Raw genomic sequence first — 27,793 nt, forward strand, 5'->3', positions numbered from 1 at the left:
ACCATGACTGCAGTTTTATCAGAATTGATCAATTACTTTATTCGTACATGATTGGTAAGGATTTATGAAGGGGTTAATTAATTAATCACAGAATAAAGTAGTGTTACCTTTCTTTTTTTTGTTTAGTATATTATTAATATGAAAGATGAAAACATAGATTTCTTAACTTGTTAGCTTCAACAATGTATTAACCAAGCTGGCACAGTTCTTTTGTATTCCTAGTACTTAATAATTGTAAAATCTTAAACATTGATGGTCTTTTTCAATAATATTTCTTTATATATAGTGTTCTTAAATTTTGATATGACTGACATTTTAAAACAAAATGATACTCATCTTCAACTTCTTTATTTGAATTACATGATATACAATATCCCTGGGATCGAGCAATATTTCGGTATCTGCTTGTCTCGATCGCTAAGGAATGTGCAGACAGACGTAATTTTGTTAAATTTATTCTTAATTTCTTAGGAATATATCTTGTTAAGTAAAACTGTATGGATAAATTGTCTACCAGGTGTTTATAAAGGAAACATTTGGATGAAGCTTCTAGCAGGCCTCTTAAGTGTTGTTGGCCTTGATAAATAATTCTTTGACGAATAAGAGGTAAAATGAAATTAATATTGAATGGAGATTGGGCTAACCAAACATCACCAAAACCTAAGGAAAACAATTCATCTTTTAAATAATGTAACCAATTAAAACAGGTACCTGTGGTTATATCTCGTAAAAATTCATATGCACAATTCAAAATACAATTTTTGATATCAAGCAACTTAAACCAATACTCGATAATTCTATATTTTCTCATGTACTCTAATGACAGACGCTCAAGTTCACAATAAACCATGACATTGCATGCTTTTTATTTTACTTTAAAAACTTTCTTACAAAAACTTAAGTGAATTTTCTCTATATCTAGTGCCTTTATGGATCCCCATACTTCACATGCATAGAACAATATACTACTTATATATGTGTCAAACAAACTTAACAAAGTTGTACAGTTAAGATTTAGAGTAGAACATTTCGACAACAAAGCAAACATTGCTTTAAGACCTTGCTCAGATAAATGTTTCTGAATAATATTAAACTTATTATTGTATTTGAATAACACACCCAGGTACGAGAACTGATCGACACAATCAACTGGATTACATTTATATGACCAAACTTCATTGTTGCGAATTTTCCCACTTTTTCGAAAAACAACAATTTTTGTCTTAGCTATATTAACAGATAGCTTCCATTGCTCAGTATAGCTAGCAAGATTGTCTAGTAGTTCCTGTAAACCCTCAACAGTCTTAGAGAACAGAACTTAATCATCTGCATATAACATAAGAAAAAGACTTAATTCACCAAAGTTATATTGGTTACTACAATTTGAGATAAAATAAGATTCAAAATCATTTACATACATAGAAAATAGAATTGGGGACAAAATTTCCCCTTGCATCAAACCGATGTCATTAGCAAAAAAGTCTGATATGCGGCCATTAAATTTCAAACAAGACCTCACATTTTTATATATTGACTTAATGACACACATAAATTTACCCTTTATTACTAACTTAGATAGTTTATAACATAAATTTATCCAGTCAACACAGTCGAATGCCTTCCTCAAATCTACAAAACAGCAGTGAAGGCGTTTATTTTCACTGAAAGACTTTGTTATTATAGAATGTAAGGCAAATACAGCATCAACTGTGCTAAGCCCTGGACGAAAACCAAAGTGCGCATCAGTAATAATTTCACAAGATTCTGACCATTTAACCAACCTAATACTCAATATAGATGTAAATAACTTTCCAAGGCAACCTAATAAACTAATCCCTCTGAAATTATTAGGGTCAGCCTTGACACCTTTCTTATGTACAGGAGTAATCACTGCCTGCGACCATTCTGTTGGAAAAAATCCCGAATTCAGAATTGTATTAAATAATACATGAAAAGGTGGTAGCAGTATATCTTTACCCACCAGGAGACATTCATTTAAAATCCCATCTAGGCCATGAGACTTTCCACACTTCAGTTTACAAATAGCTGCAGAAATTTCATTCAATGTAATTGGACAATCTAACTCATCATAATTTGGAATAGAGTCATCATTAATATTATTAACATCTACACCACTGCCTCTGAAGTGTTAACAGCCTCTGATGACAAATTTTTAAAATGCAAATATAAATTATCCATACTAATCTGAGGTCCAGCTTAGGTGAAGCAAATTTCTTATAAAAAATGCTTGGGATTATATTTTCTAAGATACTCCAACATATTCCCTTCATATATCAAATACATTCTTTTCTTATTGTTCTCTAGAAATTTATAAATCTTTTTCTTAGCAATCAAATTAGTATGATTCTCATTTGATTTACAACTATTGAATACATTCAAAACATTTTTATACTTATGCAAAACATTTTTTAATTCAGGGTCAAACGATAGTTTGTCTTCCTGCAATAGTGTGCCTACGACACGCCTTCCTTGTTTATTTATATTGTCACGCCCTACTGCACCTACACGATCACACGCCACACGTGTGTTACCTGTAACAAGAAAAGGGTGCATGGCTTGTGTTCGGATTTCTGTAAATTTATTCACATTCGTCTATGCTATTCTCAGTAATCTCATTAGGGGAACAAACAGATTTATCAATATCCTTACGATGTGCTACAAGTTCCGATAAAAATTGCTCCATACCATCCTCTTTCACTCGGTAGGGAGACTGCTCACTACCTGAATCGGTATTCATGTGTGCCCTGTTTGCATCAAAATCACTCGATACAGGTAACCGAGTAAACAGTTGCACGTGTAAGGGGGTGTGGTCAGATAATACATTGAAATTTCCAACAATAAACTGGCAAACTAATGAAAATAAAGATGGATTCAAAATCAAATAGTCAATAACACTCATTCCATTATGACCGCAGTATGTGAAGTCATTGAAGAAATTATTTGTATCTCTTCCATTGAAAATACGTAAACAACAAGCTTTACATAAATCAATAAGACGGTTACTTAGACGTACGCTTGCCTACTGTGATCCAGACGTACGCTTTGTTGTTTTAATATACTTTATTTGTAGAGCTCTAGAGTCAGGTTTACATCTTCAGAGATCAGCTGGTATATACCACGTGTTTAAACTCTGTATATCTAACGTTGTGGCTGTTTCTGAAATTAATCACGTTTCTTGTTTACGAACACTGCGTAGTAGCATATTACTACGATTCTGTCACTGATGCATGTATGTTATTATATTTATGACACAAAAGAGCCGTTTTGTGATGTATTTATGGTGTATATGACCATAGGTATTTGTATTTACATGTACCTGTTTTTTGATCAGATGTAGTTATATATGGTGCAGCGATATAATACTCATGAAATTATGACAATATTTATTTGTTTTTTAATCGCATTATGCAAATATTGGATCAAATTGAGAGACAACTGTCTTCTTTAACATAGCAGTAGAATGACGTCAGCAGATCAAAATGGGAAATACTGCACGAGTTCCTGAAAAATATGATTAACGCCATCTTAATATATGTCATAGTTAAAAGACACATTTAAGCATTGAACTGCTTTCGATTGGCTAGCGCGCTTCATTAAATTTGCCTTTGTCCAGTTGGCATTCATAACCCATGAATGCCAATTGAAAGCAGTTCAATGCTTATATTTATCACTTGTGATTTATGATCCAGTTTCACTTAATTAATAAAAAAATCAAAAATTTCCGCCGTAATTGTTTAGAGACCTGTTAGCAGACTTACCGTATGCTTCCGCTTAAAAATTAAAAGAACACACACCAGAATATTCAATGTACTAACAAAGTTTAATACGGATAACGGAGAATACATATTTCAATGTTTGATTCATAAACATTAAAAACTTAGGCAAACGTAATCTCGTACTCAAACTGTGCAAGGGGAGGTAACATCAATTCGTTTCCATTACTGTTAAAGTTGGCAGTATGAAGTGATATTGCGCAACAACAGCAGTTAAGTTTATATAGTTGAAATACCATGGAGTGGAACATATATACATATCTACTGGTTATCATTCATATTGAAACAAAATCTTATAAAAATAAATGCATATATACATATGGAGAGAGTAATACTAACTTCAGTAGTAGAAGTATGGAGAGAGTAATACTGACTTCAGTAGAAGAAGTAAGGAGAGAGTAATACTGACTTCAGTAGTAGAAGTATTGAGAGAGTAATACTGACTTCAGTAGTAGAAGTAAGGAGAGAGTAATACTGACTTCAGTAGTAGAAGTATGGAGAGAGTAATACTGACTTCAGTAGAAGAAGTAAGGAGAGAGTAATACTGACTTCAGTAGTAGAAGTATTGAGAGAGTAATACTGACTTCAGTAGTAGAAGTATTGAGAGAGTAATACTGACTTCAGTAGTAGAAGTATTGAGAGAGTAATACTGACTTCAGTAGTAGAAGTATTGAGAGAGTAATACTGAGTTCAGTAGTAGAAGTATTGAGAGAGTAATACTGACTTCAGTAGTAGAAGTATTGAGAGAGTAATACTGACTTCAGTAGTAGAAGTATTGAGAGAGTAATACTAACTTCAGTAGTAGAAGTATTGGGAGAGTAATACTGACTTCAGTAGTAGAAGTATTGAGAGAGTAATACTGACTTCAGTAGTAGAAGTATTGAGAGAGTAATAATGACTTCAGTAGTAGAAGTATTGAGAGAGTAATACTAACTTCAGTAGTAGAAGTATAACAAAGGTAATGCGATTCGACAGTTTTTTTTACTGATACAGATTTGAATGTTTACAATGTACATTCTGGCATTGTGATAACATTTGCGCACACAATATGGATTAGAATTTCTAATATTGAAAATTCTTACCTTATCGTTTGGAAATACAAGCCGAAGAATAGTACGGAAGGAACGATTGGAGTCTGAAATCTCCTGGAAGTCTACTCCAACTCCTGAAATAAAACATTGAATTGATTGTCAACAAAAACCAAACTTTGTTTACAAATATTTGTATCGTTAGTATGATTTGACAAATAAGAATTCATATTTTATATGTCAGAAGTCGTTATCCAGTTGAGAGAGATTCCATCAAACTGTGTACCCAAACTTGGTACATTTGTCCTTATTATAATCCATCATTAAAATTATTATCTTTTGTTTGAATTTTGATAAATGGAAGTCACAATGTGTACAATTGACCAGACGAAAAAGACACCGTAAAGTGTCGTGTTTACTAAGGAAATTGATATATATATATATAGTGATGCGGAGGGCCTTAATTGTTGAAACTAGAGAGCTACATCTCCCAGAGTGCATTTTCGTTCACTAAATAACATTGCATTTGACTGGTAGAGATTGACCGCAGAGTTAACTGAGAAAAATCAAAGTGGTTTTGAAACTATATAAGCAGGTATACTAACCCAAAAATCTCATAAATTGTTTTATATCAAATCACACGTAATGAAAAAGAACGCACAGTACATTTGTCTTATCTGAACAAGGAAACTAAAGTTCACAAGTGGTGTCTACCATTGTTTAACAGACAGACAAGCGAATCAAATATACGTCTAATGATAACATTAGGGACCAAGGATATTTTTGTTTTGTTTTTTGGCCTACCTGATACCATTCCGTTGCCAGCAGTGTAATACGTCCCGTTGTGATTAATAGTGATTCTATCATATACCATAATATCTATGATGATGTCGCGGTCCAACGGCATGCACAGTGGACTCATCACTCCATCACCATATCTTACATGGGCCAGATCTCCATAATAGATGTTGATGTTGGCGGGAATCTTAACGTAGTTACGCACTCTACCATGGTTCTGTGCTGAAACTAGATGAAAATGATAATAATAAAACAAAACAAAACAAACAAGCCAAAAAAACCCGCTTCAGCGACTTGTTCTTGTTTAAGTGTCATGAATACACACATGACGATAATTGGTCCTCATGCACTAAATTCACTTTAACAAATGATTTAGAAGTTTCAGGGGAGTTAAATTGGTGATCGTTGTTTACCTACAGAAATACACATTTAGGGAGACTTTCACGATTGCCAGTTGTCAGTATTTCTTTAAAAAGAATTTCTTGTAATTATTCAAATATTGATAATCTAATCTATCTTCAAAGTCGTACCAAAATATTGCATACATTAAAAGTTATTTCACCACATATTTTTTACCTCTAACTTTTAAATGCTTGTTAAACTCATGCCTTTCAGTCGCTTAACCGGTTCTCTACAAAACTTACCAACGCTAATCCCTGTTAGAACGAGGAGCAGTTCTATGTGTACATACATGTTGCCGGATGGATGCAAAATGTCAACATGTGTCGTCCAAATGATAAAAATAATATGTAAATTGCTCTTGCCGTTCCCGGGGCAATTTGATGATTAATTACGTTATCATTTGACACAAACTGCCTAGTAAAGAGAGTATTAGCAATCGTGTACTTTTGTTCCAAACATGAACATTTGCTGCAATTGAAAAAAATGAACAGATTGCTATCTTATATTGGCAACGTCACTCCTTATTGTAAACAATACTATACATATAGAACACAATCTTAATTTAAATTTGATAAAACTGAAGAGTGATGAAAAAGTAAAAGTAAATCATGAGAGAAATACGTAAATCAATGATAATCGCTATATTATAATATGACTAACGAGCTGTTCTTAAAATTCTACCTAAGTAAGTATGGAGACAACTGTTGTTACAGAAGTAGCTGTATTCAAGTTGGTATCAGAGTTTTATCTGTGAAAAGTTGTTTCATAAATTTGCAATACATCGCGGAAAATGTCACGTAAAATTGATAAAATTTCAACGTTGCGGCGGTCGAGCATTCCTGACTAAATTGTATGGAAATCGACTGTGCAGTATTCAATACTTAATTAAACAAAAAAAGTCTGCTATGAGGTATTAACGAATGTAAATAGGTAGATGCTTAAATAAAAAAAAATGGAATATCCAATGCTCTTAATATCCATTACAATATCCCCTTTCTTATAACCCTTTCATGATAGAACTAGTTTTATTCTATTTTCTAAAACAGAGAGACCAGAGGACCGCACTTCTCCCACAAAATGGAAAAGATATCGCTATTCAGATTCTAAATACCATCCACGATGAATTACAGAAAATGTATTATCACTTTTTTTTCGCTGCACATGGACAACAAATCAGAGTGATGAACAGTTATGGCAATGGGTTAATGGTAGTCATCACATATTCAACTTTTGTATTGAATGAAGGGCATAATGTACACTGATATTATGAAATAATATCAATTTGAAAGTGAACACAGTAGTTGTGTTAATCTATCACTGTGATAGTGTATATAATGCGACCTCACTATTTAGACTATTTAGTATAACCACTTGGACTTCTCTTCAGTATAGTGTTCATATATTTATATTTGTAATTCTGTTCAACTTTCTTGGAAATAATAACTCTCCTAACAAGATTAAGAAGGCGGTCTTTCAGTTTAGTATGGGATATGGTGTACATTGTTGAAAAAATCAAATGTTCTTATAATAGAAATGTTTTTTTAGAAGAGGGCGTTGGAGATTTGTCAAACATTCTTTGGAGTTATTTAAAATTCACATTATGTTAATTCCACTTCTCAAGTATCACAATAAGATTGTAATCTAGATTTGATAGTGCTAAGAATAGTGGTAAGCTGCTTTGACAAAGGTTTGGTCGAACAACTAGACGAGCCAGCAATAAAACGTTGGATATGGCTTCTTGTGAAGTTTAGGAATCCCATATAAACAGGGGTGGTCCGGATCCTTATCATTAATAGGAAATTTAAATTTTTGTTATACTGACTCATGATTGGCTAATATTTCTTCTTTAGAGATAATACATTACGTATAATATTCTTCGTTATCAAGCAAGCCTGGTTCTTTTTGTATACAATAATGTGCACGTAATGATGTCTGCAAACAAGAATCAAGTGACTGGACGCTGAACCTGCAGGTACAATAACATACCTGTCATGTTAATCTTGAAGTCTGGATTAAACACAGGATCGAGGAAAGCTGACCAGTGTTTCGTTTTCGCTATTGTTTTCTTTTAAGAATGCTGGTTCGTATGGATTTAACCCACACAGAAAGACAATCCAACGCAGCATGTTCTTGTTTCACCCATTCTGTGGCAAAGTTTTCAACAGTATTCATAAAAGTCTTGAAATACATATCCAAATCAACGGATTGGCTTTCTCGATATTTAGGACCCTCCATGAAAAACCATTGTGGATTAACATTTTGAAAACGCTTAAATCACCAGTTACTATGTGTCCAGTAAGACCATACTTATAAGTGGAAGCAGAACAAGAATAAGCTGGCGGAGGAGTAGTTACAATTGTCTTGGTGTAATTGTAGGGGTATTTCTGCTTTGAAAGTATAGTAGAATGTTCGCACGAACAGATGTGTGGTTTGAAATATTACTGATGCTGATAGCATCCACTCCCCTATTTGCTATCTCAAAGTTCATAAATTGGCGAGTTGTCGGATGATCCCGGCTATCTGTACAGACAGGTTTAATTATCTTTAGACGTAGGTTTGATATGTAAGCTGAAATTTGATAAATTTGTCCTTAGTCAGTAGGGTGATAAGTAAACTGTTATTTCATACTTTTATCCATAGTCAATGGTATAATTATAAAGTTGAAATTTCATGACTTTATCCATAGGTGGTGGTTGAATAAGTAACCTGAAATTTGGTATTTCTTTCCTTGGTCTTGGGCATGATAGAAAACTGAATGTTTATAACTTTATCCTTAGTTTGAGGTTGAATAAGTAAGTCGAAATTTGGTGGTTTGATAGGAAATGTGGAAATCAGTGGTGTGTGGTCTTTTAGACTACATCACCTTTGTCCTTAGTCAGTGGCTTGATAAATAAGCTGAAATTTGATAACTTTGTCCTTAGTCTGAAGCTTGATAAATAAGCTGAAATTTGATAACTTTGTCCTTAGTCTGAAGCTTGATAAATAAGCTGAAATTTGATAACTTTGTCCTTAGTCTGTGGCTTGATAGATAAGCTGAAATTTGATAACTTTGTCCTTAGTCTGTGGCTTGATAAATAAGCAGAAATTTGATCACTTTTTCTTAGTTTGTGGTTTGATAAATAAGCTGAAATTTGATTACTTTGTCTTTAGTCTGTAGCTTAATAAATAAGGAGAAATTTGATAACATTGTCCTTAGTCTGTGGCTTGATAAATAAGCTGAAATTTGATAACTTTGTCCTTAGTTGGTAGTTTAATAAGTAAGCAGAAAATCAGTGTTGCGTGGTCATTTGGATTATATTACCTTGTGCTCAACAAATTTGTTTTAGACTGAAATGAAACATCTCGAATCTATAGCGAAGTTTAACACTAACTATATATCTGTGTTGTCTTGCTAACATGGTAACCTGCTGATAAGATGTATTTGCTATTTTGTATCTGATCCGTTTGTAAAATATGTCAGTTACAACAAAGAGGATATTATGAGAGTAATTGTTTTATTCGAAAATACATACAAAATATGACGAAGTCGTTTGAAAGACACGATCAACTTATGACGCAGTTTTGATGCTGCTTCGGAGGTGATTTACAAAATCCTGAAAAAAAGTTTTTTGTTTTAAACTCAGATGGTATTTGTGAACTGATCGCACATGTATTCTTAATGTCAACATTCTTTTGTCTCCAATTCTTAAAGACTAGATCTTATTCTGCCGATTATTGACTAGTACATGTGTCACGTGATAATGGTATATATATAAATCCAAATGATATATTTGGCTATATTCTGCAAATTTATGAGATTTTGTTAAGATAAAAGCTTAATTGATAAGGAATACAATAACTGGGTTTTACACTAGTGTTGTTGTGAAACTGGTTATAAATTTAACATGACCTACCTGTTCATTGATGAACACAAACGATATGAGTGTATGTAACCCACGATCTCTCCTGTCGAGGATTTGGAACTCGACGCGTGTACCTAGAAAGACGAAAATTACATATCATCAACTTATTCAATGCAGATAAATATTCCTTTTTACCAAACAAAACAACAACAGCTATCAAGCTGTGATATCCAATGTACGAAATACGTGTTTTTTCACCAAGCATTTAACATGGAGCAAGAATTCTTTCGGTTGAAATTAATTTTAGAATAAAGTATGCATACATGTAGGTAGCTCGGAAATTAGAAGGAGATATCAGGAAACAAAACTGTTGTTTTAAAGGAACTATTCCACCAACAAGGTTAGACCGAAACACGTGATTCATGCGTGATTGTAGTTGAAAAAGAGAAGGAAATTAATTATCTGCTGCATTAAACGATGTCTCTATGTCAAATGTTTTGTATTCTGCACTTCATATTTAATGATATTGACGAAATGAAATAAAACCGGTGTGTGACATGATGGCATTTCATAATACATCCTGTCCCCATTTCACTATTTTAGTGCAAAACGTCAATAAATACCTAAGTATGCAGGGATTGTTTCCCTGAGATATTTGTAATATCAAGTGTGGTAAGTGACTTTTCATCAACGATATATCCGTATAGGAGCTGCTTTTACATGTAATTGGCGATGTTGTTACACTACCCATTCAATGATAAAACAATATTAAAAATCAAGGAAACACTAAAATACGTCGTTCTTTTTCGTTCTTAATAACTGAAAGCAACTTATAAACTGAACATAACAAAAAACATCGTGTTTTGTCTAGTAAAAACGAAATAGGCGAAAGCTGTGTTATACAAATGACATACCTGTAATATTACGTATTTCCTGATTATCGCACCGGTGCCAACCCTCAAAGTCACCAGGGATGTGTTCATATGTTCCGTTGTATTCAACAGTGATCTGTTCATATGTCATAACATCGAACGTTATGTCATGGGTGAGCGGAACGAGGACAGGAGTCCTACCTCTGTCGATATAGCAACTGCGCCTGGCATTGTCATAATAAATGTTACTGTTGGCAGGAATCGACACGTAGTTCCGTACTGTGCTCTGAACTGTTAAAACATTTGTGCATGGTACGTACGAACTTATTTTGATATTTTACAACAAACTAAATTAAGATTGTTTTGTTTATGTATTTATTTGGATTAATTGTTGTTACTGTTAGGACACTGAACGATAGTGTAGAAACCTTGCCCTTCCCTAATGTCACTGTGAGGTTAAACATCACACTTATGCCACGATCTGTACTAAGGTCGATGCCGGTCAACACATTATGTAAATGAAGTTGAATTTATCATTTTAGGTGAAGTGGTGGGATTTTCCGTTATTTTTTCTCATAACTGATAACCCTTCTCTAACTATTTACCTGTAAATAAAGTGTAGCAGTACCCACTGTTTTATTACTTTGTAGATTCAAGCATGAATGCCCTATTAAGATCCTGAATGTATGACTCAATATATCCACTCAATGGTTATGACGCCGACTGACTCATAAACAAATTGATATAAACAGTAGATAACACTAACACCATGATATGTAACGTAGATAACACTGACAACATGATATATACTGTAGATAACACTAACACCATGATATATACCGTAGATAACACTAACAACATGATATATACCGTAGATAACACTAACACCATGATATATACCGTAGATAACACTAACACCATGATATATACCGTAGATAACATTAACACCATGATATATACCGTAGATAACACTAACACTATGATGTATACCGTATATAACACTAACACCATGATATATATTGTAGATAACATTTACACAATGATATATGCCGTAGATAACACTAACACCATGATATATACCGTAGATAATACTAACAACATAATTTATACCGTAGATAACACTAACACCATGATATATACCGTAGATAACACTAACACCATGATATATACCGTAGATAACACTGACATCGTGATATACACCGTAGATAACACTAACACCATGATATATACCGTAGATAACACTGACATCGTGATATACACCGTAGATAACACTAACACCATGATATATACCGTAGATAATACTAACACCATGATATATGCCTTAGATAACACTATCACCATGATATATACTGTAGATAACACTAACACCATGATATATACCGTAGATAACACTGACATCGTGATATACACCGTAGATAACACTAACACCATGATATATACCGTAGATGACACTGACATTGTGATATATACCGTAGATAACACTGACACCATGATATATACTGTAGATAACACTAACACCATGATATATACCGTAGATAACACTGTCACCATGATATATACCGTAGATAACACTAACACTATGATATATATCGTAGATAACACTGTCACCATGATATATACCGTAGATAACACTAACACCATGATATATACCGTAGATAATACTAACAACATGATATATACCGTAGATAACACTAACACCATGATATGTAACGTAGATAATACTGACAACATGATATATACCGTAGATAACACTAACACCATGATATATACCGTAGATAACACTGACACCATGATATATACCGTAGATAATACTAACACCATGATATATACTGTAGATAACACTGACACCATGATATATACCGTAGATAAAACTAACACCATAATATATACCGTAGATAATACTAACACCATGATATATACCGTAGATAACACTAACACCATGATATATACCGTAGATAACACTAACACCATGATATATAACGTAGATAACAATGAACACAATGATATACACTGATTCACCGTGTCATTTTGAAGATAATACATGGGGAAGAATAGTTTGGAACAAAATGTTGCATATCATTTAGTTTATGCATTTATGAATTACACAATTGAAATGCTGTTTCTTCTTTCCATTAGTATATGATGTAAATTTTTGACTTGTGTAATATATATAATACTACAATATTATAACAATGTAACCTCTATACTATCTTAACATATTGTTTCCAATCCACTTACGCTATTGTAATACTTTTACAACATTTCTAATAAATTAAATGTCAATTTCGTACTTACCAATAATCCCTCCCAACACCAAGAACACAAGTGCTGTCTGTACAGACATGTTACCCGATTTCGTCACATGTAACTGATCTGTCATATCAGAGATAAAATTCAAGCAGATCATCCTTGATATTATCTCAAATGGTTATGACCTCTAATTTTCCTGTTTCAATGTAAATTACATACGTGTTATTTCATTTATCTGTTCAGCCAAACGGATAATTGTATTTCAGTCCATAGTTTTATGATAATTGGTCAATTTTCATTTTTTTTTTCACGATTGGATTTTTATGGAAACCATCTGTTCATTTCCACCAGAGAGGATGATATGTAAGAAATGTAGTTCTGACTAAGGACAGATTCATGGTTGGCTAAACATTTCGTATTACCATCGATCACTATATTAATGCGTGATATATTTAAGTTTTCTACTAAATCTTGGTTATATAGATTGTGTTGGTAGAATGAGAACGTAATAATTAAGATATTGATATATGTCAGAGGTTAAAGGTTAAATGAATCGAGATCACAAGGCGGTATTATTCTAATGTAAAATGTTACTAAGGATGCAACACTAAATAAACCATTGAATTATGGTTGATGTTAAGCTAATTGGATTTACGTTTACTGTCAATAGCATTATTTGATAATCTGTATAAGATAGAATAGAGCGAAACTTAGTATACTGATTTTTGTTTCGTCTAGATAGATTACAACCCGATTCCATACATTGACAGGTAGATAGAATGAATTAAGACTCAATATATTAATGGGTGTCTGAACTAGATATCATGGAACCCGACTCAATATATTAATACGTATCTCGACTACATAGAATGGAAACAGACTTAATACATTAATAGACCTGTAGAATGCAACCAGACTTGAATATATAGAATAAGAGTGTCTTGTATAGATAAAATGGAAACAGGTTTAATATATTTATGTGTGTTTCGCCTAGACGGAATTGAAGCAAACTAAATTCATTATTGTCTGTCACGTATGAAAATGGAATCAGTTTTGATATATTTCATAACCGGCAATTTACAGCTTCTCTGATGTCAAAGTATGGTTTGATATCGGCAGTGCAACAAATCCATACGCATACATATCATGATATGACATTAGACGGCATATGTAGAATGTAACGCTGATGTCGAGCTTCAGGCGCAGTGGAGATAAAATGCACCAAATGTAGTAATGATTTGCATAAAACAAGTGTATTTTGATTCTTACCTTGAAATTTCTTTGATTTAAGGATTAAAAAGTAATCAGATTAAATAATTGTTTCCATTCTTTTCCTTCTGTTGATTTTTTATGATCTGTAGGTATGTTGCCATAGTGATTGAACCAATCTTAATCACCTCAACAGCTGTAACAAACAGGTGAATAAAAAACAACATTTTTGCCACATCTAACATTGCATATTCAAAACATTATCTGATAAAACATAAAACGGAGACAGGTCTAAACATAAACAACAAAGTACAGAGCAAATTATCACGTATCAGCCACAATAAAACGGGCCCTTACAACAAATAGACAAAAATATATCAAGGGCCTATTAAAGCCCAGCATCAATTTCATTTTTTAAAAATGAAAATAAGCCATTTGTTTTCGATTGAGTTTAGAATAAACAAGAACAATAAAATCTTAACAAGCAGATTGACGGTGACCGTTGGTCTTTTATTGCGGAAAAGAAAAGATAAGACAATTAAACAAGCGGAAACATGTGCTATAATTTGTAAGGACGACATTTAACATCAAGAAAATACCAATATGGCAATTTTGTGTTTATTAACATGCAAAGATAGATTGAGTGAACCCGAACTGACGACTTGTCCACGTGTAGGATATCTATTTAAAACAAAAGAAATTATCTCCCAACGTTTCTAAAGTAGCAGGGGTAAAAAATTTAAAGGTCACTATTTAGATATACATGTATAAAAAACACACCCTTACTTAATATATATATATATATATATATATATATATATATATATATATAAACTACATCATAATTACGTTACCAGTAAGGAAATAGAAAAATGTGTTAATAAAACTTTTCCCTGGTTTCTGACATGTAATTGCCATGATTATCAAGTTTAAAAAATGCTAAAAATGCAAAAATAATTCCCACCGTACACTACAACTTTATAGAAGGAACGCCTGTCTTAAAATTAACAACACTGACATGGTAACAAATATTACTTACATTTCAGCGAATTCCAACCCGGAACGCCTTCACAACATGACTAAGTTTAAATGCGTAAGGAAATTCATTTCCTGTAAAACTAGTTTTCAGTGTGCAGACACAGACTCTAAACTGCCCAAATCGTAATTTCCAACACAATGCAAAAACATTTCCTTGAAAAATTCGAAACCCCACATTGTCCCGGTCAACATGACAAGACAAAATTTAGCAAGTATTAATTTTTAAAATTTTGAAATCTTTAATCTTTCAAAAATCGCTAATGGCCACACTGAGAAACTGTACCGCTAGCTAAGCCTTTACTGAGAAATAAACAACGACCAGATAACAAGCACGTTAAAGGCTCAATACATTTACATGCTCACCTATACGTTTTAACATGATGTTCTTAAAAGAACACACACCCCCCCCCCCTCAAAAAAAAAAAAAAAACAAAACAAAACAAACAAACAAATAATGCTGAGAAAAAGTTTCTTTTAAATGAATGTTTACCGGACAGTTGTGTAAGTAAGCCGAATGTGTTCAGGTCTTGTAAAGACAGTCAGGTAAATAATTGCCCTGTGACGATAGGCTTTTCGATAACTGTTTGCTGAACGGCAGGATGATCTTTACATGATCAAAATCGATCTTTTTTACTATATACAAAATGTATATTGATAAATTCCCTGTGATCTGTGCGTTTGTTTTACAATAGTTATCAAGTAAAGGATTGATTTAGTTACATGCTTGAAACTTCAGTTAATTGCCGGTGTCATGTGTTAATGATGTACTGGCGAATGACAACATATCACTATTATCGACACATTATTACATCTACACTGCTACTCCATGTTTAATTCGTATACGATATTAAAAGACTGAGCCCAAGAATGTTGTCCTAATTGAAAATTGATTCACGTATATAAGCGGCTGAGAAAATACATTGTGCGAAAACATCACAATTATTAATATACACAATAAATTATTTCAAGGGGCTACTATAGCTGAGCTGACACCAACGACAGCAGTCATATCACTAAGCTTGGACAAGCTGTGTACATATGTGACGGTCAAAAGGTTTTCGCTGACAAAGTGCATACAAACTCAAGCCCGGGAGTATTTGTGTCTACATGTGCTCTGATTTGATTTTCTAGGTAAGTGAATATCAAGTTACAATATGTTACTTGTTCATTATCATGATCTAAAACACGATGAAAAAATCAAAACATTTCATGGTATCTGAAGGGTAGTTAAATGAGTGGACATTTTGAAAATAACGTTATTATATTCTAACATATTCTCTATATCTCTGTGAACATCTTTTTCAGTAATAACTGATTTTTCGTTTAAAAAAAATCATCAATGAATCCTGACATGTATACGATCCAACTCATTTCTCCTTTCCTTCTACAAAAGAGACTTTAGGCTATACTCAAGAACTTTGAGTCAAGGAGGCATCATAGGTCATATTATTATAGCAGGAAACCTTCAGGATGAACATGACCTGAATAGATTTTTTTTGTAATTCCGCCAACACAAACGGTTCCAGCAATGACTCGAATTTTTATTTTAACACTGAGGTGGGGATTTTTAGTTGTGTTTATTTTTTCCATATTATTCACACACATCAACTATACGTGTTTAAAACCCGTCCCGAATTCTATCGCTGAGCATATTTTACTTTCATAAGCGGAAGTAATCGCGATTTGATACGATAAACATATATGTATTGGTATAATCCTCATTAAAGCAATTTTCTTTAACACCTAAGACTTAAAACCTTCGTTCCTATTTAGCGTCTAACACGTTTCCCCATTTAATGAACTAAAATTAGGTAGTGACGACTTCACTCTGTCATAACCCAAACAATCTTTCAGAATATTACTAAAAGAAAGCAGACTGGGTGTATTTTCTGTAATGCAACGCACGTTTCTTGGGGGGGGGGGGGACAAATAGATTGCAATACACCAGTCGATCTCCAACGGTTTTCGTCGTTCGATGTGTTATCCTTCACAAGATATTTCATATAGACCGGCTATGTGTCTCCTTCTGAGGAGCTTTTCCAGACAACCGCTCTAAAACAACTTAACTCGTCTTTCCAACCCTTTGTATGTATCATCAGAACAGTCACTCGATGGAGTTTTTCGCTAGTTTTATTCATAATAGTTTTAGTCAGACATACAAAATTAATTTCTTGCATGCTTATCTGGTTAATCTTTGTACCGTTCCGAGTACATATGATAAATGCCATGCAAGAGTTTATTTATTTATTTTTTTTCAAAGAATGTTCACGGACAACGCCAACATTACAAAGTATCAACAGTTAAATATCAATTTTTATGACACGGGCAATATCTACATGCCTATTTGGATTGTTTACCAACAGCTTGGCGCAGAAATATGACACACTCCTTGTTTTTTATTATTTCGAATTTTATCCTTACCATGCGATGAACTCGTAATATTCCCCTACACAATAATTTAGTGGTACAACACTATTACCGATCAGTTGACACTGTAGCATATTAAGTATAACTTTTCAATTGAAAACATTAAACATTAGTACCCAATTAGCTTGGTTCGTTTACTTTCTATTCCAAAAAGTTACAATGCACTCCACAGAAACACTGACAGAGTTCAGTTATTTCCAGTAGCCTATCAAATACCAACAGCCAATGACGCTGATAATACCATCACCATGGTTTCATCACAACAAGCGATGTATTAACTAATAGATCGAAATACGGTTATATGAACTTTCAAGTGCTAAAACATTCTCAATTCAGTTCAGAAGAAACTACAAAGTATTTTGTTATATGCTAGAAAACTGAATTTTGCTTTGAAATTACTATTTATAGATTAATTGGCTTAGATTCACCATAAATCCATATTTTGTCTTAATGATATATACGTGTACTTATCTATGAATTTAATCGGATATCAATGGCTTGAATTTTATATACGCCGACGTTGAGAATATTTGATGTTAATTTTAAGATTGACTTTATTTAAGACCTTCTTGTGTGTTTCAGGTCGATGCTTCTCCAGATCGTTGTAGCATATGCTCTATTTGCAAACCATGTGCTTGCAGATAGAAGTGAAAACATTCTTGTGCTTGCTTTACCGACCTTCAGTCACACTCGTAACCTGATGGACGTTGTCGGTCATGTGACTCAAACCTATGGGTATTCGGCCACTGTCGTGACATCAACGACGATTGCGAGTAGTTTGAAGCTCCAGTCTAACTCTGCTATCCATATCATTATTTCCAGTGCACTTGATAAAGCTGACGTGAAGGATGCAGAGACAAGATTAGCTAAAGAAATATGTCACTTAAAAGGAGCAGGCAAAAAACCAAGTCTTTCCGAAAAATGGGATGTAGTGAAGACATGCGATAATTTTCACAACGACACACTCCTTTTAACACTTCTCAAACGTAAACAATTTAGGTTAGCCATTATTGATAACGTACCACTTGCAGAATGTTTTTCCTCTTTCGCTTATAAGCTGTCTCTACCTTATATCTTTTTTGGAGTTCTGTACGACCCTGTAAGAATGAGAGTTCCATTTTCTCCAGCTTCGACTCCTTTTTATTTCCGGTATGCTCTTAGTGACAGAATGAGTTTCTTTGAAAGAATGCATAATGTTCTAACATCTGTTGTAATGGAATTGGCTCCAAGTTATCTAGTGTCACTTACAAATGTCGCAAAATACACACCGAACAAGTCTCCAGTCACATCAACTCAGTTGATGTCAAACGCTTCTTTTCATTTGGTCGAAACAGACTTTCTCCTTGACTATCCCAAACCGTCATTACCTCACGTTGCGTTTGTTGGAGGGATTTCTACGACACCGCCTAACACTCTCACAGACATGTTTCAAACATTCATTGATTCTAGTCAATATGGGGCTGTGGTCGTTTCGTTTGGAAGCGGATTAAATGGTTTCCCTGAAGAACGAATTGGGATTTTTGTTCAAGCTTTTAAACAACGCCTTGATTTGAATTTCATCGTAAAACATGGCAGCTCAGGATATGTAGAGGATAATATCATGTTTTCGCCATGGATACCACAAAATGACCTTCTAGGTCATCCTAAGACTGTTGCGTTCATGACCCATTGTGGAAACAACGGTCAGTTTGAGGCCTTATATCACGGGGTCCCGATGATAGGTTTTCCTTTATTTTCCGATCAATATTACAACTGTGAACGCATGAGGCAAAAAGGATATGGCGTCGTTCTCGATTTTTGCTCATGCAGTATCGATGACATTAAGAATGCTTTAACAAATGTTACATCACAGCATATATATATCAATAATATAAAGAATGCGTCACAGATATTTCATAGCCGAACTGAAAGTCCGTTACAACGGGCTTCCTATTGGATAGATCACATTATCCGGTACGGAAACAAGTTCATCCACTCGTACTCGGCAGACATGCCTTGGTACCAGTACTATCTTTTAGACATCCTGATGGTCGTGGCGATTTTCGTCTTTCTGGCAGGCTATATAGTAACAGTAATTTTCAATAAATGGTTATGTCTTTTGTATCATATGAATAACAATGGTATTTCAAGTAAGACAAAAAGTAACTGATTTACTTTTTCCAAACATTACATCAAAGTAAATGTTTTGCTTAGGGCGAATTGTATTACTTATTTTTAAACAAAGTTGTTAATTGTTTATATGTTGGTTACTATGTTGCGATTTGTTTTGCTCAACAGGTGACATAACTGGTCAACTTTCTTGTATGTATCAGAATTACAATTACTATAAATATGTTTTGGTGTTTATACTGTGTATTCAAAATGTTTAGAAAATGAACGTTAAAACATAAACCCTAGTGGAAATTATATGAACGACACGTCTTTGTCATTATTTTCATAATTTACTAAATCTAACTAAATACGGCATTACATGAATGAATCATTATCGACACGTGTCGTTACCTATACGGACAAAGAAATTATAGAAGATGAGAGTAGAAATATTTTATCAATATGATTCCCTTACACTGCTTTGCTTAAAACTCTAAATCACCAAACGAATGCCTAAATAACGACATGATCATGTCTTAGTGAATTAAACAAAACAAACACAAACCGGCCATGGCATTTCAAAACAGTATAAGTGTACAAATCCTGTTTTCACTGGATACTAATCTGACGGTATGTAACCTGGATAGCTACACATCCTTACCTGCACGAATAATGATCATCCGAGTTTAACATCAACATCTCTTTGAAGATTATCTCATATTTGTCACTTCTTAGAGCAAGTTAGGTCTTACGCAAGGTGCTCTTATAACACGGCACATAAATTAATGGGGGAAACATTTTAAACTGCCGGCAAAACATTCACACACTGGTTACATACATTTAAAGGACAATAATAGATGTCTGATGTAAATAACAGCTAATGACCGGCAATTAGACATTCATCAATTACATCAAAGATCCAACGTTGGATAAATTTACTTCTATGTTAAAACGGACACGATTTTATGTACATGTAACACTGATTACGTGATTAATTACAAGATGCCGAGTGATTCATACTCCGTGATTTACCGCCATATGGCTGCTTAGAAACAAATACATTGCATGCACTAGTTAACAGTGTGTTTTGTAATCTGTAGGAAAAAGGGTTATCGGTGATTGGTTTTAGGGTCCGTTTTCTCTTCTGTTGCAACAAGTGTATACTGACATGCTTACTTAAACTTAAAATTGATTAAATGATGGGAAAATATGATGTTTTACAGGAGATTAAACATGGTGTTCCGGAAGAGTAAGCGTTTTCTGTTTCAGAAACGGCATCCATCATGTTAATATTGATAAATCCCAATAAAAAGTCCCTATCTATTGATGCGGCATCTTTTTATTTTGTTTCTTGTCTTGCATTACTTAAATAATATTATTTCTTGTGTTTGCTTAATGGAAAATGTAAATGAAATGTCTCAAGCAGATGCGTTCAGCAGCTACATATTACTAAGAAAATATATTTAAAGGTGACTTGTTATAAAAACAGCTAAGAAAATACCAACTTCTAAACAGAATTGTAAACAAAACCCACAATCAATAAAACTAGAACAAACTACGAACATCAGAAATCTTCACACGGAGACTTCTCAAAAAAGTACAAGAAGAATAAGACCATGTGTTCAGGAAGTGTCAGCGTCTTCAGCTTCATATATGACACCCGCTGTGTAAATTTTGGTCACTACAAGTAAGTTAAATTATCAAATGAGAACAGGGTACACAACAACGGAACCAACGCATATACTTATGAACACCAATCACGCCCATCTTCATACCATATAAGGAAATATGATACTTAATGGGATCATTATGTCGACCTTAAAATTACCCTTTCATTTTCAGCAACATGCATCTCTCTGAACTATGTGATGTGAGATGTATATCAGTTGCTGATATCTTGCATGAAAATCGTGATATTAAGAACAAACTTTTGAATATCGAATCAACTGTGACAAGTCAGCAGCATAATTTGGGCATGCAGGGTTGTATCTCACCAGAAATGGAACATTTACAACAGGGAAGTCGAAATCTCCAGGCTTATCATATAGCTAGGTAAAACACTTTCTCTGTTTATTTCGTTGACAGAAAATATCTAGTTAAGTCGCTGGTGGAGAACAGTCTGTCTCACTTAAATTAGCATATTCGCCATCTTGTGTAGAGGAGATGGTAACACGGTCTGTCCATCATCTGTGAATCAAGAAAGACGGAATCTCCATGAATAAACATAGATCCCCTAATCAGGGCAACATGTCAAATTAAGGCACTAGTCCGTGGTTGGTAAATGTAGGTACATCTGTCAATAATATCTTACAATAATTTACTGGTCAGGGAGAGGAAAGTATAAACTACTCAGCAATGTCACTGGGGGACTACTTTTTTGGCTGTTTCATTCTTACCGCCAAACTACCAAGGCAAGAAGACTTCAATCAATCAACCTTATAACTCTGGCATTCAGTGCGAATTATGTTTGCGCATGAAACTATTCTGATGGAGGTTTTTTTTTTTTTTTTTTTTTAAAAATTAAAACTTATTTAAAATTATTCAGATAGAGGATTCAGTATTCACAATTGTTTTTAACGACAGAGGGACAACCCTTTGGTCAAGTCACAACTCCAAACATCAACTTCCAAGATGTAGATTAGATGTATTGTAAAATATCTATCCCTTCAACATTGTGCTTGTGAAATAGACTTGAAAATTCTGCAAAAAATTATCATTTCTTCATCAGCATTAAGTATAAAAGTTTCACCTATACCACCCGCTCTACTAAAAATACCGGACGAATTAGACACACAAGTAGCGGTCTTAAAAGTGCATGGAAAGGTCAGGGGTCGATGGATTTCCGCTAGAGTTAACAAGTGTGGGAAAGTTGATACATGTTTAAAAACATGCGGTACTCCCTAATCGATTTAAAAAGGAATGTTTGCAATGTTAATAAATGATACGGCCGTAGTAAATGGATCTGACGGATGACCTTGACCTTTCGTATACATTTTGTATATCACAGATGTTAACTGCTCTGTTGTTCTCCGAAATTTGACCTTAACTTTCTCTGACGAAACGAAAACCTATTGTTGTTTGGTTTTTTTATATATTAATCTTTCATCAAGGAAACCTACTACATTTATTACATATTTATCTACCTATGCTAATTAAAAGTGAACTTACGGTCACCTTTAGTAACAGACCTTGTGACAATAAAAAGAGTCACGTGGTATGTGATGGACATATCGTTGAATGCACGAGCGGAGGGAGTTACATATTATGCGTGTCATGGTGGAAGTTGTACATTTGCAGACCCTAGAAGTCCTGACAAAATCGTGTACTCTTGTAAATGCCTATCTGTCAAGTGTTAATTGCCCTTGTCCTAAACTTCTACAATTCGGGAAACACTGTTGATTTTAACTTATATCCATTATGTAGTCTGAAGTATTGGGATGTGGATTTACGGCAAATATTTGGTAAACTTTACAACATATTAATGCTGTATATTATTTTTAACTTGCGGTCTGTCTCACTCTGATAAATTTCAAAAACATACCGACAACTGACTTACTTTCTTTATTTATATTCTTTCCTGATTTGTCTGACTAAATGCACGATACACTTCAGCAGTAGTTTTTCAATTTACGGGATAATTTGCCCGTCAGTTGTTACGGGACATTTTCCGGGTGACTCACTTCTAAAGTACATTACCAGTAAAACAAATCAGTTCACTTGTTTCTATAGTATTAACTGTAGTCGTCTTCCATCTAGTGGTTTCTTATTACATGCTGGATGTAGATTCTGGATAGGGATGTTGGGTATGGTCGGTTAGAATGTGAAAGCATCACATACCGATCTAACCATCGTTTGTAACCATGACATTTTTACCATGAACGAATCCACTGTTACTGCGTGTTGTCACATCAACTAGCTTCATTTGGATGTTTTAAGCTTATAAACGTTAATTGCCATCGCAGTCACACTGTCTGTGTAGATGTAATGTACTTAAATACATATACGCTGTCCTGTATGCCAACACTTAGATGTATCCATAAACAGGACGGAAAGTGTTTAATACATGTATGAGTGTATTCATTACGGCGCCAAAGCTAATCTTGTTACAGTTTACCAGGATTTCGTTTGTACATGCACATAGTATAATGTTTTTGTTTTTTGTTTTGTTTTATATGTTTTTTCTGAATAAGCGATGTCGTGTTACTTTATCTGGGGTTGTTTGGTATGTCAAGCTTGGTTGGTATGTCTAGGTTGTTTGGTATGTCTGACTTGTTTGGTATGTCTAGGTTGTTTGGTATGTCTAGCTTGGTTAGTATGTCTGACTTGTTTGGTATGTCTGGGTTGTTTGGTATGTCTGGGTTGTTTGGTATGTCTGACTTGTTTGGTATGTCTGGCTTGTTTGGTATGTGTGTCTTGTTTGGTATGTCTGACTTGTTTGGTATGTCTGGGTTGTTTGGTATGTCTGGGTTGTTTGGTATGTCTAGCTTGTTTGGTATGTCAAGCTTGTTTGGTATGTCTAGCTTGTTTGGTATGTCTAGCTTGTTTGGTATGTCTGGGTTGTTTGGTATGTCTGGGTTGTTTGGTATTGTTTGGTATGTCTGGGTTATTTGGTATTGTTTGATATGTCTGGGTTGTTTGGTATGTCTGGGTTGTTTGGTATGTCTGGGTTGTTTAGTATGTGTGTCTTGTTTGGTATGTCTGGGTTGTTTGGTATGTCTGGGTTGTTTGGTATGTCTATGCTATGTCTAGGTTGTTTGGTATGTCTGGGTTGTTTGGTATGTCTGGGTTGTTTGGTATGTCTGGGTTGTTTGGTATGTCTGGGTTGTTTGGTATGTCTGGGTTGTTTGGTATGTCTGGGTTGTTTGGTATGTCTGGGTTGTTTGGTATGTCTGGGTTGTTTGGTATGTCTGGGTTGTTTGGTATGTCTGGGTTGTTTGGTATGTCTGGGTTGTTTGGTATGTCTAGCTTGTTTGGTATGTCTAGGTTGTTTGGTATGTCTGGGTTGTTTGGTATGTCTGGGTTGTTTGGTATGTCTGGGTTGTTTGGTATGTCTGGCTTGTTTGGTATGTCTGGGTTGTTTGGTATGTCTGGGTTGTTTGGGTTGTTTGGCATGTCTAGCTTGTTTGATATGTGTGGCTTGGTTGGTATGTCTGACTTGTTTGGTATGTCTGGCTTGTTTGGTATGTCTTGCTTGGTTGGTATGTCTAGCTTGGTTGGTATGTCTGACTTGTTTGGTATGTGTAGCTTGTTTGGTATACATTACTATTGGCTTGATTTATGGGTTGGTCGATGGGATACAAATTTACTGTTAGTATGTTAATCAAATATTTAGGTAATTGATATAGTCAATAGATTGATTAAAGCCTTGGTAAAATTTCTCGAAAAGTGAACGGAATGGTTAAACGTTCGAAATAGACACGTTAGACTGATTCATATCTCAAGGAAACAGACTAGTGATAGGGATGAAATCTACGTTATAGATTTTAGTAAGGCCGGTGAAATCAACAGGATAGACGATGAACTGTAAGAGTTATCTCCCTTCGACAATCATGAAATTCCAGTGAATATCATGGGTTGTCTGAGACGTCACTGACCTTGTCAATCAGTATGGACTCAAGACAATCTAAGATCGGAAGTATTCTGAGCTTAATATTCCTCTGATCCCTACAGCTAATCGATGTACGGCCGATGGGATCCTGATCCAAACTTAAGTATTCTATTCCGTGTTCTGATCTCTACTGTTGGGTGTTTCGTGCACCCGTTCTCCTTGTTTACCAAGTTTAAGTTGAATATACAATGCTTGAGAACTGATAACGTGTTATCAGTTAAAACAAAACCATGAGAACTTTGCTTTTAACTTCAGTATGTAAAGGAAATCTTGCAATCTCTCTATAAACCAAGAGGTTAGGTACGTCACATATTTCTACGAAATAGGGAAGATCTAGTAATACAAGCGAATTAAGTTTTAACGGAAGTTCTACTCATAGGGACATTTTTATCATTTTTATACTGTAAACCTAGCCTGTTTAAGACTGTTCCAATAATTTCATATATAAATAAGTAAAAATTGATAAAAACTTGCACCCACGACATCCAAATAAGGAAATGGTTCATGAATCTCAATCTCTTCATTACATGAACTGAAATGAAACTGTGTTCGATATTTTCTTTTTGAAATTAGAACAAGTTTAGTTTTGTTGGTATTTACCTATAGTTCAAACTTATCGAGAGCAGATTGAAGCCCTTCAGCTGATTCAGACATAATGATATTTTCGTCTGGACCAAATGATATAAATAGTTTTATGTATATTCTAATATCTTTATCCGAAGTTTCTATTGTTTTCAGACAATCAACTGAGCCCAACTTATAAGATTCATATCTTCAGCCATCTTATTTAATCTGTTATTAAGTATTGTAGAACTTTACCAAGACATGTAACAAGACTTACTGCTCAGTAACTATCAAGATCTCCTGGATTTATATACGGGTTAAATAACATTTTCCTAGAATCACGTATGTAACCTGTACTAGATATAACATTAAATAACTAATGATACAAAGGTTTATATAATTCTATTGTAGAATTAAGATACTCATTCAGGATTCCATCACAACATGGAGCCTTATCATTACTTAATTAAGAAATTAATTAAGTTATCTCATTTCCATAATTTCTCCATTTCTAATCTCTGTACCTTTTACCGTCAATTTTACTGAGGATATTTGCCAGTATGTTGTAGCTCTAACTTTGAGGTCTTCCCAAATTCTGTTTCCATTTTCCCTTCATGGGTTTTATAAGATTTATATGAAGTTCTCTATTTCGGTATCTTATTGTAGTAATTTTGTTCGCGTAATTTTCAACAGCATTGTAATTCCATTTAGCTATGTAGAAAGACACACAAGTGAATAGTTCTTGCCGTTACAATGAGATATAGCGTAGCCAAATAATGAAATATATTACAACATAATGTACCTGAAATAATGTTAAAACTTTGATTCGAGGACCATTCATAGTGGTCCTGCCATTATGTATACGGTGTGCTAATAACTTTATGAATGTGTTGTATGCCTATTGTAAAACCGATAATCTAGTGTTGTGTGCCATTTCTTGAGTATTTCTTTCCATGACACCCGTGAGATAACCCCTGATCGATCTACTGACGTGGCCATCACGAGTTCGTGTATGCGGGGTTTTCCTTCATTCATCATCGCAAGTATGCAGCCACTCCTACAGAACGTTGAGTCTCGTACTATTAAGCCTGTGCCTTGTAGACTATAACAGGCTACGTGTTCTTCATAACGTAATTAAATGTGACTACGTGATTTAGGCAAGTCGAACCACTTCCCGAAATGTTAATACCTTTAAGGTGTGTTGTGGTCAGTCATATCTGTATTTAAATCACCTATGGTCTTTATGTAAATAATAATTTGATAAAACACTAAAGTGAAATTAGTAATTTCCGTTCGTTAAATTTGTTGTTATCGATTTCGTATATGCTCTTAATATCCGAATTTATTGAGTAGAAACTGTTGACTTTAAGTTTATGTCAGTGAATAATTTGGTTGCAATAAATCCATGAAATCATGCAAACCCAGGAAATTCAAGTCCCACCTTAGTAAAGGATTTTACAGTAATTTTCTTCATGGAGAGTATACGAGGAGACACGTTTATCATTAGAATGTATATTAATGTAATTACCTTTTTGTCTGTTAAAAGACGTCGGTACATATTCTATGTCAGTTGTCAGGTCACATATGTTGTTATTTACTCAATTATGATAGTACATCTATTCTTCTAACTATTGAAGCAAATACGGCGACATTAGAACGTACATGTACCTTGCCAGGGTATGTAATATTACGAAACGAAATCTTGCTGTGCATGTATGTTAAACACATATGCATGTGAAATCTGATTATTTTCAAAGGATAAAATCGATGAAATGTATCAACATGATACCGTGAATGACTGTCAATTAATTGCTTATTTTCACGGACCGTTTGCTTTTGTGTGAATATTAATACCTTACGTCGCTAGAAG

The 27,793-nt window shown here is 34.1% G+C and overlaps 2 protein-coding genes across 2 annotated transcripts; one reads left to right on the top strand and one right to left on the bottom strand.

Moving 5' to 3' along the window:
- Positions 1–332: 332 nt before the first annotated feature.
- Positions 333–6,313, bottom strand: LOC132558956 (uncharacterized). Its single transcript, XM_060223580.1, has 4 exons — positions 6,265–6,313; positions 5,627–5,848; positions 4,877–4,959; positions 333–3,522 (listed from the first exon to the last, which is right to left on the bottom strand). Exons 1-4 carry the CDS (start codon positions 6,311–6,313, stop codon positions 3,496–3,498), a joined length of 381 nt encoding a protein of 126 aa, XP_060079563.1. The 3' UTR covers positions 333–3,495.
- Positions 6,314–18,246: 11,933 nt separating this feature from the next.
- Positions 18,247–19,809, top strand: LOC132558911 (UDP-glucuronosyltransferase 2B31-like). Its single transcript, XM_060223527.1, has one exon. It carries the CDS (start codon positions 18,247–18,249, stop codon positions 19,807–19,809), a length of 1,563 nt encoding a protein of 520 aa, XP_060079510.1.
- The last annotated feature ends 7,984 nt before the right edge of the window (positions 19,810–27,793 follow it).

Source organism: Ylistrum balloti, unplaced genomic scaffold (genome assembly GCF_031769215.1).
Source record: "Ylistrum balloti isolate Yb309-2 unplaced genomic scaffold, AGI_CSIRO_Ybal_v1 Utg370840, whole genome shotgun sequence".
In the NCBI taxonomy this organism is placed as follows: Eukaryota; Metazoa; Mollusca; class Bivalvia; order Pectinida; family Pectinidae; genus Ylistrum; species Ylistrum balloti.